The following is a 16,708-nucleotide window of genomic DNA, read 5'->3' as shown; positions in this document are numbered from 1 at the left end:
TGTCAACATTTTTTCTCATAATTCAAGTGTTTGGTCATTCAAGTTGATCATTTCAACTTGGATTATCATCGTCCTAGGTCATTCGATTATTATTTTTCCAATTTAGTTTTCGTTTTTGTTCATTTCATTTACAATAGTCAAATCGATGGACGAGGTAAGAGATAAGTTTATTTGTTCACATTTTTCTGTTGTTTATGCTATAAAAAAAAAATTGCACGGTAGGGCCGATAATATGTCTTCCACAACTTACGTAACGTCCTAACGTTCAATTTTATAATCACCTTCGACGCAGAAGATTCATTTACTTCTCTTTTTATAGGATCATTGATATTGACCTGCAATGTGAATTTATAGCTTCCTGTCGACATCAGAGTTTGCATTTTGTTAATTTATTAGGTTTTTCGGTAAAACGTGAAAATTCAATTGCTGTGAAAGTGTTCATCCTTCCATACATGCCAGTGTCAGAAATTAAACTGAAGAGATAGGATAGAATCCTAGACGTTCGTTCAACCATTTTCAGCTCAAAATCAAAAATTTGCAAATTTACCAGTGTAAAAGATTTCGTTTTGTAAAAGAACACCATCTTTGTGTAACAGTGTTAACTAATACTATTTCACCAACCAACACTCTAAACCATCTCTTTCTTCTTCATCAGTGAACGTTTTGTACACACATTCCATCTCTGACAGCGTTCAACGACGAAAATTTCGCACGTGTTCTCTCCAGTTTTCTTATTAGATTAGTTGCACCAAAACAGATATTTACTTAACCACGATGGGTTTCGATCGAGAATTGAAAGTTTTCGAAATGGAATTAAGTAGAACTTCGGATAGAATATTTAATGACAATCGAAGCTGGACGCATTTCCATCTTCAAAAAAATATCAACAAACTCCGTTCGCAGGCACAGAATGGCAACTCCTTGGGCAATACTGGTTATTTGGACTTTGATAGTCCACCGGAATCACATTGTAATGGAATGGACATGCAATCAGTTGGGTAAGCATTCTGTTTTATTAGCTCTAAAATTGTGTTTCAAATGGTTCAGATGATCACCATTACGATGAGCACCGTCTGAGAACAAGTCATTGGAGTTTTGCTATTACTCATAGATCTTTACATTCTTAAAAAAAAGACTTTTTCGGTCAATACTTGAGGGCTACTTGATTGCCTCTATCAGGCAAACATCCATTTCACCAAATAAGACCACATTGACTATATGCCATCGCTTAATTTTGTCATTGTTGACAACTGATCAGTTGATTCTATAGGGTTAATGTGATGCCAAAGTCTCAATAACTCGGAAAGGCAGACGGACAGTTTTGTTTTGTTTGCGTTTTGTGAGATATCAGTGCCTTTTTAAGTGATCATAGAATTTCGGAAGCGTAAGTAATAGCACAAGTAATAGCACAGTCAACGAAACTGACATCGAATGAAAATTGTTTTAAGTTGTTAAAATCGCGGGCAGAATCAGATTTCGTTATAACTATCCTCATACTCCAACATCAAGAAAAATGGTTCAAATGTTCTTCGACATTCGTCTGTCTTGGCTCGAGACATACAACATTTGTAAAACGCCCGAAAGTTTAAAATTTTCATACAAAAATGCAAACTGCCCAGAGAGTATCGCCCGAATTCACAGTATGGCCTGGTCTTCCCCAACTTTAGACAAAAGTGTATTTAAAAAAAACCAAAACCACCAATTTACAGGAACTTGTTGCCATCCCCAGACGGTTACCCGGACATGGAACTGAACAAGTATTTGAATTTTGATTCGAATGTTGCAGCTAATCGAAGGTATTTTTATGATTAAAATTGAAATGCAGCGCCAGGTTCACCGATACATTTTCTTTACCACACAGAGACAGTTTGGAATCCAAGCGTGGTCAGAGTCTGGACGACTTTTTCCAGGACTTTCAAGAAATTATCGCATCTGAGATGAAACCAATAACATCATCAACAATCACATCAACGTCAACGTCGTACGACCAAGAGCGTACCAGCACTTCGACGAACATTATATCATACGGCGATCCATCGGCCGCATTCAATTCAACCATATCAGGGGTTGATTTCAGTCTGGATCTGACCCAGTTTTATATCAACTCAAACGAAGCTGAGTTCCTCAATGCAGACGAATTAAAAACTGACTTTTCTGATGGATTGATTCCATTTCAATCGTCTCAATTCACCTACCAGGATAAAACTGTCGATGATAACCAAGAATTTTCTGTGATCGATCTATCCACTGGTAACACGGAAATTTACGGAAAGTCTGCAGAAACTTCAGCTGGTACTCTAGATGAGGCAGTGGACAATAATATCGTGGAGTTTTCTGCAACGGATAATTTTGATCAACCGAAAAAATTGACAGACTACACAGACACAAAGATATCGGTCAGTACGCCATTAAATCAATTCTATTTGGACTTTAAGTTGAATGGGGAAACATCGGGTCCATCGGATGCTGGCAATTCAATTGTGACGTACATCAGCAAAGATGCTCTGCAGAGTGTCGAATATATCAATGAAAGTGGGCAAACCGAAACTGTAATGTATGTGGATCAGCAGTCCGACGAAAAGAACGGCAGTGTTACTCAATACGAAATCATTAACTTCGAGGATTATCAATACCAAACAGAAAATGGTGATCAACAGCAGTTTACCAGTAACAGTGAACTGATTCCGGAAATCAGTTCAGTGCCACATTATGGAGACAATGTGGACTCTAGTCCCCAACTGGACATACTGTCGACGCTATTGTCGGACAAAAGTAACAAAATTATGATAATATCCAAACCCTTGCGAAATCCAAAGGTAAGGCAATCGTGCGACGAATTTTATCAAAAATTCCAAGAAATCGACGCCAATCCAACGAACATATCATTTGCACAGCAGCCTAAGGCGAAGGGCTGCCGAAAGCAGAAATTTGAGACAATTACTCAGGTCGACGTAGAGGTCGTCGAACCGAAACCATGTCCATCGAACAAAAAGATTTCAGCAACGCCTGCAATACCGGATATGACTACTATTCCGGAAACGCCAAAACTGCCGTCCAGATTTATGAGAGATCGGCGAAGTACATCGGACGTGAAACGAAAACGGCCAAGGAGACTCTTTTGGGATAGTGAAAGTGACTGTGAGAATGGTGCACGACCAATCAAAAAATCAAAGAAAAATTGTTAGATAGACTTATCGAGAAAATACAAAGCGATTCTTGTATATAAATGATAATAGATCAGTAAAACGAGTTTTTGCATGGACCAACGAATTGGAACGGAGCAGAAAATGGGCTGGATTGCAATTGTGATGTTCTACATTTGCCTCGCTAACAGCTGAAATTCGCTACGAATACACAGCAACATTATCAAAACATCTTGATCGATGTAGCCATTCAACCCGAGCGTAAATTTCCGGAAAAAAGTCCTCTGAGGATTTTCAATGGTTATCTGGGATTTCTAGGGATTTTCTTTTTACATTTTGAAGAGTTCCTTATATTTTTTTCAGTTTCCCGAGGATTTACTTCGATTCTAAGAATGTCTTTATCAAATGATTTTATAGTTCTCAAAAAAGTCTCAAATTCCCCTCCATTCATCCTATTTTTGAGGCAAACGATTTGATGATTTTACATGCAAGACATGGGAGTTATGAATCCTTTTTGGGATTTTTACGATTGCAGAGTAAAAGGGAGTCCTATCGACCTTTAATCCTTTTTTAACGATTCACCAACTACAAATTCGCTTGCGACTACATCGTAGACATTTCAAATACTTGTCGTCCAAACAAAAATCAAGATGACACCGCTACGTGTTCCGCTTCATACTTACCCGAGTAACCGAATTGGAAATTCTGATATTTGGAAAATTGGGATTGACCATAACCATGACCTCTTTTCGCAGATCTGCCGATACTGATTGAGGACAGAATTCTTAGACTTCGCTGCAAAATCAGTTTATCAAAATTAAAATACGACTGAAAACCTGTTACGGACGGCAATCATCGGTTATCGCAACAAAAAGCATGCTTCAAATAAACGAAGTAAAAGATTTGATTTGTCTTTTGAAAATACTTGGCTAAAATGAAGTAATAGATTCGATAGTAAGACTGTTGATATGCTTGCCGTCTGTAAAAAATTAAACAAACAATATTGTCTTCACAATCTAATTCGGTATCAGCACGCAAATAGAATTACACTCTAGTTGTGACCTTACGCACCAACAGATATCCCCACATAATGGTCAATATGCAAAGTAGCGTGCTAAAAAAGTTGGTGTACGTTAAAACTATAGCATCTTTTTCTATGAAGTGTCCCACAATCAGCGGATAGGTGGCAGCGAATATTGAACCGGTGACACAAACAAATGACCCCACGAAATTGGTAAATACTAAATACTTTTCGATAAATGCACAAAAACTGGGATACATTGTCGAGTATCCTGCCCCCAGTAAAATACAGCCGATCCAAAACATTGTTAAGTTGTCATTGGCCCATATAAGTAGCATGAGATTAGCAATCACTACAAGGGCAAAGTTGATGCATAGAATGAGTTCCGGTCGCATTTTCAAAATTAGAACTAGGCCAATAATTCGTCCAACAGCAAACATTCCTGTTAGGGCACTCAGAACGTAGGCAGACGCTGACTCAGTCATATGTAGATCGCTGTATTGCCCAAATATTGGAACAAATTGCAAGGAACATACTTCCATACCCTGGTAGGCGCCAAGAAAGACCCCAGCGATAACAATTAGTTGAATTCGTCTTGTGGTGATCCCCAATATGAATTTAGAATTGTTTGCAGGAACGGTGATGTCTTTCGACAGATCTTGCTCCCCTTGTGACGGATCGCTTCTGCTTGCTAATTCATTCGAGTTTTCGTTAGCGTACATCGGCGGCGTATAGTATCTGCAGAATGCGAATAGCAATACTTGAAATAGCAAAGCTATGCTGGCTATTGCACCTAAAATCGTAAACGGGATGTAAATTCTCGATTCCGCTCCGTGGTTAGTCGTTGTGTTATTGTTCAAAAATGGAGCCATCAGCAGTGACGGAATGACGGAACCGATGGCGAAAAAAAGATGTTGAGACAGAATGAAAGGAGCTGCTTTCTCTTGCCATATTTCAATTACCCACACTATATGGGACGCATCGCATAGTCCCGAAGAGAGACCAAGGATTCCGCCAACAATGAAAAATGCCAACTCCGTTGGACAATGGGGAATCACATATAGCGAAAATGCCATTAAGATTAACGCTACTATAATGATTAATTGTCGGTTCACGAATTTTGCCACAAATCCATCTGTTTATCCTCAAAATTATGAAAGGGTTATTTCGGCAGCACAATACACATAGTGTGACAATATGATAATTACATATTACGGCTCCAACGCAATAAGCAACAAGCTGAATCGTGAACACAACTGAGATTTGTTCAATGTCTGTACGGTATTTCGATCGTAGGTCTTCTAGGGCTGGTGCGATTACATTAACAAGATAACCCTAATTGGAAACTATTGGAAATTATTTATATTCATGTTATGAACAAATGAGTGGTTGAGTGATGTCTTTACGACTTATCATGTGTTGAAGTTGAAGGTGGTGTGAGTGCAAAAAGGATGAAAATTAAATTCTCCCAGTAAAGTGACAACGAATCTTCATTTAAAGATTATTTAAATTAAACCTCTGCTGCTGTTCCACCAGTTTTAGCCTCAAAAGTCCTCTGCATTGTGAGGCTGTGCTGTCAGTTAAAAATTTTACACTCGCAAAATAAGTCGACCATTCAACAGTAGCAGCTCCTGTCGCAGATAGGTTGTAGATTGAAATCGACATTAATGGATGGCAAGGTCTACAAACAGGTGAACATTCTATTTACATGAATAGTTTCTTTTTCTTTTTTTTTCTTCTTCATTGTTCGGCATGTTGTATAAAATTTGGAAACCGATTCTTAAGTACCGATTTACAAGAAGGCATAATAGCAACGTACAGAAAATAAACACAAAATCAAGTTAAAACCCAGAAACATTTGTAAGATTTATATGAATTTTACTGGTGAATGAGAAGATGGGTTCAGTGAGAAGTGGGTGGCTAGGCTATGAACACAATATTAACGTTCACTTACCAAACAGATATTTCCCAAGTAAATCGCTGCAGTCGTTAGGACTTTCAATTTCTTTGGATGCGGTTGTAGTAATGACTTCTCCGCTGATTCCTCCATATTGTTCGATTTTCAAATTTTTCTTCCACCGAATTTCAGATCAGTGCAGTGCAACAGCTGACTATTTAGTCTAATATTGACTGCTTCGTAGAAAACATCTTTCTAGCTATTCTGTTTTTTAAGATATTTTGTTTGTACGCAAAGCGATTTTAGATTTGTTTAATGATAAAGTTCAAGTGCTGCCATTGATGCGAAATTAATGCAGGAAATATCGTATAAGATTGTGACGATTGTTTTCAGATTTTTTCTCGTTGATATCTCAATTGGTTTCTTGACGTGGGACAAATACCTAGATAATATACATTTCACGCTACATGAACAATAGGGTCGGTCGATTTTTGAATATTTTCCATCCGAGCTTTTGGACCTAGCTGATCCGACTCAGCAAAGTCTAACGAAAATTTTAAGACCAAAAAAAATATTTTCAAAAATGTTCTACGCTTTGCCCAAGACGATTTTTTTAAAATCTTCTAGTTTTTCGAAGTATCGACACTGCAAAGGCTTTCTTGTCTATGCCAAAAAGTGAATTGTTGGTAAAACGGTCTTAGTATAAAATACAGGGTCTACTCTAATAAATAAACCCGAAAGACACATCCCTTTTGTGACGAAAATACTTTTTCCGGGTAAAAAAGTTTCGCAGGTTTCCGATATTTTTATTTGAGACAGGTTTCTATGGCTGCTACGAATTTCGCGCCACGTCATTCACAATAATTGACAAAATGACACATTTTGTATAAGGAAAATGTCACTTTGTGGGTTATTGTGAATGACACGGCGCGAAATTCCTCAACACCGTTTCTATTGCAGATTTTTCCACATGAACATGAAATTATGTTCTCCGGAGCGTGAGCTAGGTCTCTTGGAGTGAGCTCTTATCTGCCTACTCGGCCGTACAGTGAACGTGGAGTATTTTGTCAATATCTCGAGTAAATTTTGACCGAATTTCATGAATTTTTTTTTTGTTTGAAAGGTATTAACAAATGTAAAGCGTCGGTCCTATTTCCGGTCTCCTAACAAAATGGCTGCCGGCGGCCATATTGGATTTTATTAAAAGTGATATAAAGTGGGAAAAATGATGCTTAGAGAGTTTCTGTTAACATGGAAATAATGTGTTAAGTGTGAGGGGTTTCAGGGATTCCATATATGGACATCTATATATACCTATATACAGCTATATTGAGCTATATACAGGCATATAGAGCTATATAATAGCATATTCCTCTGTGAAATGTTTATTTACAGTGAAATATAGGTAAATATAGCGGAATTTATGAAATTTGACTTCGTACGGGGCTGTCTATATTGCCTCCGGCAATTTAATTGTATATGATAACAAGGCAAAGAGTGGATAATGTAAGTGATTTAAAAGGAAGAATAGTTTTTCAGCAGAGAAGAAAATGAAGTAAGAGAAATGAAGAGTTTCACATTAAAGGCTTTTGATACGAATAGGTGTTTCGTACGGGTCGGCGTTAGCTATGTTTTTTGAGTGGAAACCATACTTAAAGCATAGTAGTAGAATATTTGGCGTGTCAGAATAATACTCTATTTACATAGCTCGGTCTAATGTGTCAAAGTTTATCAGAATTTATTTTTGATAAACTTTGGAATTTTCCAAATAAAATCAAAAATAGACCTGATTAATAAATAGCCCAGTTCACGTAAAAAAAAAATGTGTGCAAAACTTTCAGCAGAATGTCGTATCCGTTTTTTTTCCAATAATAAACAATTTCCTAGAAAATCAAAATCAATAAAAAAAATGTTTAGAGGTCGCGCAATGCTTTCGAAGTTTACATGTAAACGCATAGCAACGCATTGAAACGCATGGAAACACATGCTCCATCAAGTGCGTTGCGCAACCTCCGAACATTTTTTTTATTCATTTTGATGTTCTAGGAAATTTGGAAAAAGAAACGGAAATGACATTTTGCTGAGAATTTTGCACACATTTTTTTAACGTGAACTGGGCTACTGATTAAATATCTACCTAATACCTTAGATACCATTAGTATACCAGTATATTATGCAGGATATTTTTTGGAAAAATATTTTATTTCCAGAATTTTTCTGTATTTTTAAGGAAAATGCTTTCCAAATTATATCCCTTGACATTATGTCAGCAAAGAAAATTCTGATGGTATTTCCCCATTGCTTTGCTATGTAAATAATTCTCAAACGCTCGTTTCAAACTTGTACCATTCACGGACTAATTTCAAATTTGCTGTACTTGCATCATACAAGCCATCTAGCGATTGTGTCGAAAGACATGTGTTTAAACATGCACAACATGTCAAATCTGTCATTCTACTTCTTGTGTACTCCAACGACTCCAACCTCTTTCCTCGTCCGTTTTGGTTGCTTCATAACAATATTCTCAGATGTCTGTCGTTTCAATAATTAATAGAAATTTCCTCAAAACGGCTGTATCGGTACGATGCCTCAGCTGGCATTCAAATTATGTACAGGGTCCGGGTGATCAAACAGTTAATCGTCAACATATTTGTTCAACGAAAAAGCTGCCAGCAGTGACTTTAAGCAATGGTATTCAGTGTCGATTCAAATACAATAAATCACAGAATAAGAAAGGCGATGACGAGGAGGTGGGTACACTCTAATTCCTAGCTTAAGTCGAACTTGGTGACAGCACTATAATTACAGGATGACGGCTCAACTTCCACTGACAGAGATTTTTATGATGCCGAAATAACAACAGTACGAGTCTCTTCACTGCGTATGGATTTGATAGTTAAATCGGGTCTTGGATTGGCTAGAAAGTAAAGACAGTAAGTTACAATATGAACCGGTGGACTGAAATTGACTGTTTTCTTGCAGTAAAATCGAAAGTGCCTTCTATGACAGTAAAATTCGAGTGAATGGCAATAAAGTGGCGAAAAAGAGTGTTACGGTAAGTGGTTTATATCCGTTGCTTCGATCAAATTCTTTTCAGTTACAGTCAAATTACAATTGCAGCTTCGTCTACAAGATGAGGTAGACATTATCAAAGGATTGAGCCCGTTGAATAAAGAACATTTGATAGTGTCACGACTCGTAATTGTTAAAGCAAAAGCCAATGAAGAAGACATTTCAATTGGGCTGCGCAGATATAAGAATTTAACAATAGAAAACTACAGTGGTCAAAATGCATACAAACAGTCGGAAACGGCAGAATAAATTTTCGGACCGTAGGCAATGAATTGTAAATTAGTTTGTTATTTCGGAGAGACGGCGAGAAGTTGAATTAAAATCTGTTTCGCTGAAAATTAAACTTTTGAAAGAAATTATTTCGTATGTTCTCAGAGATGGAAGATGGTCAAAAAAGCTTTTCAGCTTTCGAGCAAATTAATCGAAATCTCGTTCGTCATTCACGGAACAGGTCATGGAATTCGCCGTATCAGGAAGCCTAAGCCTAAGGTTTTAATGTTCCTCTTTACACACATACAATGATCCTGCAAATAGCGGCAACTTTCATCAATTACAATGATCACTTTTCTTTCTGTGACCGTAGTCTGGCATAGTGGGATTCCTAATATGAAAATTCTGACGAAGTGGAATTCACACCAAGCTATTCCGACCAGTTGTGTCGAAATCCTGGAGTTATGAACTCCTTTAACTTATGAGATCGGAAATAAGGCGAGTAGTTGGTGCAATCACAAACCACTGGAACCTTCATCCATCATCTCCACAGAATTGATCGGTGTATATATCCTTATGGATTCTCCACTCTACACCAATCTCAGGTTTCTCACCTTCAGGTATCATAAACTCCAAGATGAGGATCTACCATCATTACATATCACGTGCCACAATGACTTCTTACCGAAAACAGTGAAATCTCCCTAACGGAAGTAAGGTCAGGCAGTAGGGAACAAAGTCCCTTTGATCTGGGTTCCTGCTTCTTAATTGAATAAGCCTCCCAAAAACTCTATTCTAATCTATCTATCTAACCTATCACTTTTCTTTTCAGTAATAACTATTCTTTCCTGCTATCTCTACAGTACAACCAAAATATGTGAATTATCAGTGAACATTTAATACTTTGGCTAAACAACACAAAGAATCGAGATTGAGAGAGTACTTTTTCGGTAAAATTGATATCTATCTCAATATACTGCTAAGTAAATGAAAGGAGAGACCAAAAATCCATATTTTTGACTGTGCCACTTTGTAAAGCAAAACTTATCAATAACTTGGTCCCACCTTTTGGGCGGGTCAGGTCCCTTGACTGAAAATTTTTTCAATATATTTTTGATCAATTTTATTGTTGAACTTCCGAAGCATCACTGATACAAATGCCTACATTTCATCCCAATTTGTTTTTACATATGCTGTAGTCCTAAAAAATTGACATATTTAGAACATTGATATATCGATTACTCTATACATGAAAACAAATTGACAGAAAAAGTTCTTCAAATAAACCTTCAAACGTAAGAAACTGTCATTTTTCTATAAATTTGCAGCAAGATTTTCAATCAACCATCAATCGTAAATAAAATGCGACTCGTGTGAATTACGGCCCCGCTCTGCTCTGGCCGCAAACTTCCCACTCGTATGAGCTATCTATTATTCTGTTCGATTGCCATTTTGTCAAATTTAATCAGAGTAGATGCGAAGTTTTACGAATAAGATGGAACGATGAGAGGACACTTTGGTAAAAATTAAAAAAAACACGATGGGTGATCTTTTCTTACAGTTTTGTACAAAAAAAGAAAGTCCACCGGTACTTACTAAATTTACAAAACCTTTAATCGTGAATAAAATATGGATGGTAATAAACGACCGATAAATTAATTTTTTTTTTTTGTCGTTTCTTCACTTTTATCGATTTTTTTCGTCGATTTAGAAAACGACAAAAGTGAAGAACAGACGTCTTTAAGTTACATTTCGTAGAAGGATGAAATCTCTAGTAATGAACAAAACGCCTTCTCATTACATTTTATAAAAGGATGAATTCTAGGAACCAACAAAACGCCTTCTCGTTATATTTTGTAAAGGGATTAATTCCCTAGGAACGGACAAGACGCCTTCTCATTACATTTCGTTGAAGGATAAATTACCTAAGAACGAACCGCCTTTGCTTTATATTTCCAAAATCGACAAAGTGTTAAGGAAAGACAATTTTTTTTAATTTTTTACTGATTTACTGAAGAGGTGCCAGCGACATGTACCAAATTTCTATCTGTATAAAATCTATGATGAAATTGTATAAACTTTGTATAAATCCATACGCTATTAATAATAATCGGTATTTTATTATTTTGTATCGGTAAAATTGAATTTTTCTATTGGTCTAATATATTATCCCATAAGATATCTCGACTCGTGAGAATTACGGCTCTCGCTTCGCTCTGGCGGAAAGCTTCACACTCGTATCGGAGTTGTAAAATATTTTGTTTGATTGTTGGAATAATTAATTTAAAGAAAATATTTAGAAATTAATTGAGAATGACTTATATATTGCCTAAAAAGAATGATGGTTACATTTAACGTTTTTCATAAAATTTCCTACAATTTTCAATCATAGTGTGCTCATTTGATAGCAGGCATTTTTCTGCCGTAAGATATTGAGTAAAAAACATCTTTCTTTGGTAGTAGACGCAAATTTGTTAGTCAACTATGAAGTTTAGTCAACTATCAAGTTGTTAGTCAACTATCAGATTTGTTAGTCAACTATCAAGTTGTTAGTCAACTATCAGATTGTTAGTGAACTATCAAGTTGTTAGTCAACTATCAAATTTGTTAGTCAACTATCAAGTATTCGAAATAAATGAAACAATTAAAATGCGTTCATATTCTGGCCAGTTTTCATCAATTAATCAGAAATGTAATTTAATGGTTTATTTATCGAAAAACAACAAGGTAGGTCCTCATACAAATGTTCACAGACTTTTTCATAACAGTAGATTAAAAAATTATAAAAAAGAAGAATTACAAATGACTAGCGTAATTAAACAAATAGAGCCTCAACAACGAGATAAGGATTACGACAGTGAAATTAACATTGAAATATTTTATTTACAGAATTTTTCTATTTAAGGGAAATGCTTTCCAAAATTATATCTTGACATAATATGTCAGCAAAGAAAATCTGATGGTATCTTATCCCATTTTTGCTTATTGTAAATAAGTTCAAACGCGTCGTTTCAACTCTGTACCATCACGGACATAATTTCAAAATTGCGGTACTTGCATCATACAAGTCATCTAGCGATTGTGTCGAAAAGACATGTGTTAACATGCACAACATTGTCAAATTCTGTCATTCTACTTCTTGTTACTCCAACGTCAACCTCTTTCCTCGTCGTTATTGGGTGCTTCAGACAATATCCAGTATGTCTGTCTTTCAATAATTAATAGAAATTTCTCAAAACGGCCTGTATCGGTACGATGCTCAGTGGCATTCAATTATGTACAGTTCCGGTGTGATCAAACGTTAATCGGCACATATATTGGTTTCAACGAAAAAGTGCCCAGCAGTGGACTTTAAGCCAATGGTTATTCGTTGTCGATCTCAAATACAATAAATCACAGAATAGAAGGCGATGAGAGTGATTGGTGGGTCATCTTAATTCCTAGCTTAAGTCGAACTTGGTGACAGCATGATAAGTTACAGGGATAGACGCTCAACTTCATGACAGAGATTTGTTATGATGCCAAATAACAAACAGTACGAGTTCTTCACTGCGTATGATTTTGATAGTTAAATCGGGTCTTTGGATTAGCTAGAAAGTGAAGAAGTTAAGTTACATATATGAACGGTTGGACTGAAATTGATGTTTTCTTGCAAGTAAATCGAATAGTGCCTTCTTATGACAGGTAATTCCGAGGAATGGCAATAAAGTGAGGCGAAAAAGAGATGTTAGGGTAAGTGGTTTATATATCCGTTGCTTCGATTAAATTCCTTTTCAGTTTTACAGTCAAATTACATTTGCAGCGTTCGTCTACAAGATGAGGTAACATTATCAAGGATTGAGCCGTGGTGAAATAAAGAACATTTGATAGTGTCACGATCGTAATTGTTACAAGAAAAGCCAATGGAGAAGACTTATCAATTGGGCTGACGAGATATAAGAATTTAAAAAACTAGAAAAATACAGTGGTCAAAATGATACAAACAGTCGAAACGGCCAGAATAAATTTTCGACCGTAGGCCAATGAATTGTAAATTAGTTGTATATTTCGGAAGACGGCGAGGAAGTGGAATTAATCTGTTGTCCGCTGAAATATTAAACTTTTGGAAAGAATTATTTCGTATGTTCTCAAGAGATGAAGATGCGTCAAAAAAGGCTTTTTCAGCTTTCGAGCCAAATGAATCGAAATTCGTTCGTCCATTCACGGAAACAGGTCATGGAATTCGCCGTATCAGGAAGCCTAAGCCTAAGGTTTTAATGTTCCTCTTTACCACAATTACAATGATCCTGCAAATAGTTAATTTCATCAATTACAATGATCACTTTTCTTTTGATGAACGCGTAGTCTGGCCATAGTGGAATTCCTAATAGTTGAAAATTCTGACGAAGTGGAATTACCCAAGCATATTCGACCAGTTGTGTCGAAATCCTGAGCTTTGAACTCCCTCTTTTAACTTATGAGATCGGAAATAAGGGAGTAGTTGGTGGAATCACAAACCACATGGAACCTTCATCCATCATCCACAGAATGATCGTGTATATAGTCCTTATCGGATTTCTCCACTCTTACACCAATCTCAGGTTTCTCACCTTCAGGTATCATAAACTCCAGATGAGGATCTCCCATCATTAATATCACGTGCACCAATGACTCTTACCGAAAACAGTGAAATCTCCTAACGGAAGTAAGTGTCAGGCAGTAGGGAACAAAGTCCTTTGATCTGGGGTTGGTCCTGCTTCTTATTGAATAAGCCTCCCAAAAACTCTTATCTATTCTATTCTATTAACCTATCACTTTTCTTTTCAGTAATAACTATTTCTTCCTGCTATCTCTACAGTAACAACCAATAATATGTGAATTATCATCGTGAACATTTAGATACTTTTGGCTAAACAAACACAAAGAATCGAGATTGGAGAGTACTTTTTCGGTATAATGATATCTATCTCAATATACTGCTAAAGTAAATGAAAGGAGAGAGAGACCAAAAATCCATATTTTTGACTGTGCCTTGTAAAAGCAAAACTTATCAATAACTTGGTCCACCTTTTGGGGCGTCAGGGCCCTTGACGGAAAATTTTTTTCAAATATATTTTGATCAATTTTACTTTGCTGAACTTTCGAAGATCACTGATACAAAATGGCCTACATTTTCATCCCAATTGATTTTTAATATGCTGTAGTCCTAAATATGACATATTTAGAACATATGATATATCGAATTATCTCTATAATGAAAACAAATTGACAGAAAAAGTTCTTCAATAAACCTTCAAAACGTGAACGAAATGTCATTTTCTATAAAGTTTGCAGCAAGATTTTCAATCAACCATCAATCGTAAATAAAATGCGACGTCTGGTGAATTACGGCCCGCTTGCTGCTGGCCGCAAAACTTCCCATCGCTATGAGCTATCATATTATCTGTCTCGATTTGCCATTTGTCAAATAATCAGAGTAGATGCGAAGTTATTTTACGGAAAAGTGGAACGATGAGAGGACCACTTTGGTAAAAATTAAAAAAAACACGATGGGTGAATCTTATTTCTTGACAGTTTTGTACAAAAAAAGAAAGTCCACACGGTAGCTTACGTAAATTACAAAACCTTTAATCGTTGAATAAAATATGAGATGGTATAATACGACATAACATTAATTTTTTTTTTTTGTCGTTTCTTCACTTTTATCGATTGTTTTTTTCGTCGATTTAGAAAAACGACAAAAGTGAAGAACAGACGTCTTTAAGTTACATTTCGTAGATAGAAGGATGAAAATCTCTCAGCAATGAACAAAACGCTTTCCATTTTACATTTTATAAAAGGATGAATTCTAGGAACAACAAAACGCCTTCTCGTTTTATATTTTCTGTAAAGGGATCTAATTCCCTAGGAACGGACAAGACGCCTTTCATTACATTTCGTGAAGGATAATTACACTAAGAGCGAACCGCCTTTGCTTTCATATTCCAAAATCGACAAAGAACTGTTAAGTGAAAGACAATTTTTTTAATTTTTATACCTGATTTACGTGGAAGAGGCTGCCAGCGACATGTTACCAAATTTCTATCTGTATAAAATCTATGAGAAATTCGTCATAATACTTGTGTATAAATCCATACGTATTAATAATAATCGGTATTTTATTATTTATGGTTCGGTAAAATTGAATTTTCTACTGGTTACAATATATTATCCATAAAGATACTCGACTCGTGGAAATTACGGCTCTCGCTTTCGCTTCTGGCGGAAAGCTATCACACTCGCTATCGGAGTTGTAATAATATTTGTTTGATTGTTGGATATAATATATTTAAAGAAAATATTTAGAATTAATTGGAATGATTATATATTGCATCGAAATAAGAATGATGGTTCATTTAACGTTTTTCACTAAAAATTTCCTACCAATTGTCAATCATAAGACTTGCTCATTTGCTATAGCAGGCATTTTTCTGCACGTAAGATATGAGTAAAAAAATCTTCGTTGGTAGTCAGACGCTTAGTAATAGTTGTTAGTCAACTATCGAAGTTGTTACTGCATTCAATGAAAAACTATCAAGTTGTTAGTCAACTATCAGATTTGTTAGTCAACTATCAAGTTGTTAGTAACTATCAGATTTGTTAGTGAACTATCAAGTTGTTAGTCAACTATCAAATTTGTTAGTCAACTATCAAATTTGTTAGTCAACTATCAAGTTGTTAGCAGTTCACTAACAAGAGATGTTTACTATGCTGGTGCATGTAATAAGGCTATTACATGTATAGGCAATAACCTTTACATCACTCGCATAGTAAAACGCCGTACTACACACGGAAAATAAAGTGATATCTCGTATCACGATGAGTAAATGTACCTCGGGCTAAAGCCCTCGGTTACTTTTACTCATCTGGATACGAGATATCACTTTACTTCCCTTGCATAGTAATGTACTATTACCGGTTAGAGGCTGCACATGTACTGATGAAATTTTTCTGCCTACTTGTTTCATTTCATGCACATTATCGAAAACAAACTTAAGATGATTTGCTCACACTACCCAACAAAATCAAATTTCATCAAATTAATCTTTTTCGATTGAGGCTATAATCAACAGTGTAAAATTCTGTTTTTCTGGGATAGCTTCCAGATCCTTCGTCCCACATAGCCCATCTTGGTTAAAAATTACTCAAGTTATCGTGCCTTCAACGATTTTTTGTTACTCACATTCATCGATATAATATACTGTAGATAATGAGACACGAAGAACGAGATTTCGGAAATATAGCACAAATACAAGTGCAAAAAATACGAATCACAACACATAACGAAGAGAAAAAAGGAAATTGAGAAATGCAGAGTTTCAATTATTTTCAAATATTTGTATGACA

At 36.0% G+C, this 16,708-nt stretch overlaps 3 protein-coding genes and 1 long non-coding RNA gene across 5 annotated transcripts in view; 3 read left to right on the top strand and 1 right to left on the bottom strand.

Moving 5' to 3' along the window:
- On the top strand, positions 1 to 3,270 carry LOC119068213. Of its 2 annotated transcripts, XM_037171707.1 has the most exons (4): positions 1 to 154; positions 904 to 998; positions 1,710 to 1,796; positions 1,862 to 3,270. In XM_037171707.1, the coding sequence occupies exons 1-4, from the start codon at positions 146 to 148 to the stop codon at positions 3,183 to 3,185; spliced, it is 1,515 nt and encodes a 504-aa protein (XP_037027602.1). In that variant the 5' UTR covers positions 1 to 145; the 3' UTR covers positions 3,186 to 3,270. The 2 variants fall into 2 exon arrangements, with proteins under 2 accessions (XP_037027602.1, XP_037027601.1); XM_037171706.1 differs by lacking the exon at positions 1 to 154 and having other exon boundaries at positions 595 to 998.
- An 813-nt stretch (positions 3,271 to 4,083) lies between these two features.
- On the bottom strand, positions 4,084 to 6,247 carry LOC119068214. The gene is made up of 2 exons (XM_037171708.1): positions 6,119 to 6,247; positions 4,084 to 4,957 (listed from the first exon to the last, which is right to left on the bottom strand). The coding sequence occupies exon 2, from the start codon at positions 4,884 to 4,886 to the stop codon at positions 4,188 to 4,190; it is 699 nt and encodes a 232-aa protein (XP_037027603.1). The 5' UTR covers positions 4,887 to 4,957; positions 6,119 to 6,247; the 3' UTR covers positions 4,084 to 4,187.
- A 2,263-nt stretch (positions 6,248 to 8,510) lies between these two features.
- Positions 8,511 to 9,436, top strand: LOC119068212 (mitochondrial transcription rescue factor 1). Its single transcript, XM_037171705.1, has 4 exons — positions 8,511 to 8,811; positions 8,870 to 8,985; positions 9,044 to 9,116; positions 9,182 to 9,436. Exons 1-4 carry the CDS (start codon positions 8,590 to 8,592, stop codon positions 9,380 to 9,382), a joined length of 612 nt encoding a protein of 203 aa, XP_037027600.1. The 5' UTR covers positions 8,511 to 8,589; the 3' UTR covers positions 9,383 to 9,436.
- A 2,889-nt stretch (positions 9,437 to 12,325) lies between these two features.
- The window catches only part of LOC119068210, a 36,601-nt gene continuing 32,218 nt past the window's right edge, over positions 12,326 to 16,708 (top strand). Inside the window, exon 1 of the long non-coding RNA XR_005086109.1 lies at positions 12,326 to 12,338. This is a non-coding gene — a long non-coding RNA (uncharacterized LOC119068210). The remainder of the gene's footprint in view (positions 12,339 to 16,708) is intronic.

This window comes from Bradysia coprophila (genome assembly GCF_014529535.1).
Source record: "Bradysia coprophila strain Holo2 chromosome X unlocalized genomic scaffold, BU_Bcop_v1 contig_173, whole genome shotgun sequence".
Taxonomy (NCBI): Eukaryota; Metazoa; Arthropoda; class Insecta; order Diptera; family Sciaridae; genus Bradysia; species Bradysia coprophila.
This window is presented reverse-complemented; position numbering and strand designations above follow the sequence as displayed.

Coding starts and splice junctions, on each gene's coding strand:
- LOC119068213 (XM_037171706.1), top strand. CDS start 775: ATGGGTTTCGATCGAGAATTGAAAGTTTTCGAAATGGAATTAAGTAGA. Junction 999..1,709: donor ATGGACATGCAATCAGTTGG/GTAAGCATTCTG, acceptor ACCAATTTACAG/GAACTTGTTGCCATCCCCAG. Junction 1,797..1,861: donor AATGTTGCAGCTAATCGAAG/GTATTTTTATGA, acceptor TTTACCACACAG/AGACAGTTTGGAATCCAAGC.
- LOC119068214 (XM_037171708.1), bottom strand. CDS start 4,886: ATGTACGCTAACGAAAACTCGAATGAATTAGCAAGCAGAAGCGATCCG.
- LOC119068212 (XM_037171705.1), top strand. CDS start 8,590: ATGTCTGTCGTTTCAATAATTAATAGAAATTTCCTCAAAACGGCTGTA. Junction 8,986..9,043: donor GGTCTTGGATTGGCTAGAAA/GTAAAGACAGTA, acceptor GTTTTCTTGCAG/TAAAATCGAAAGTGCCTTCT. Junction 9,117..9,181: donor TGGCGAAAAAGAGTGTTACG/GTAAGTGGTTTA, acceptor TTACAATTGCAG/CTTCGTCTACAAGATGAGGT.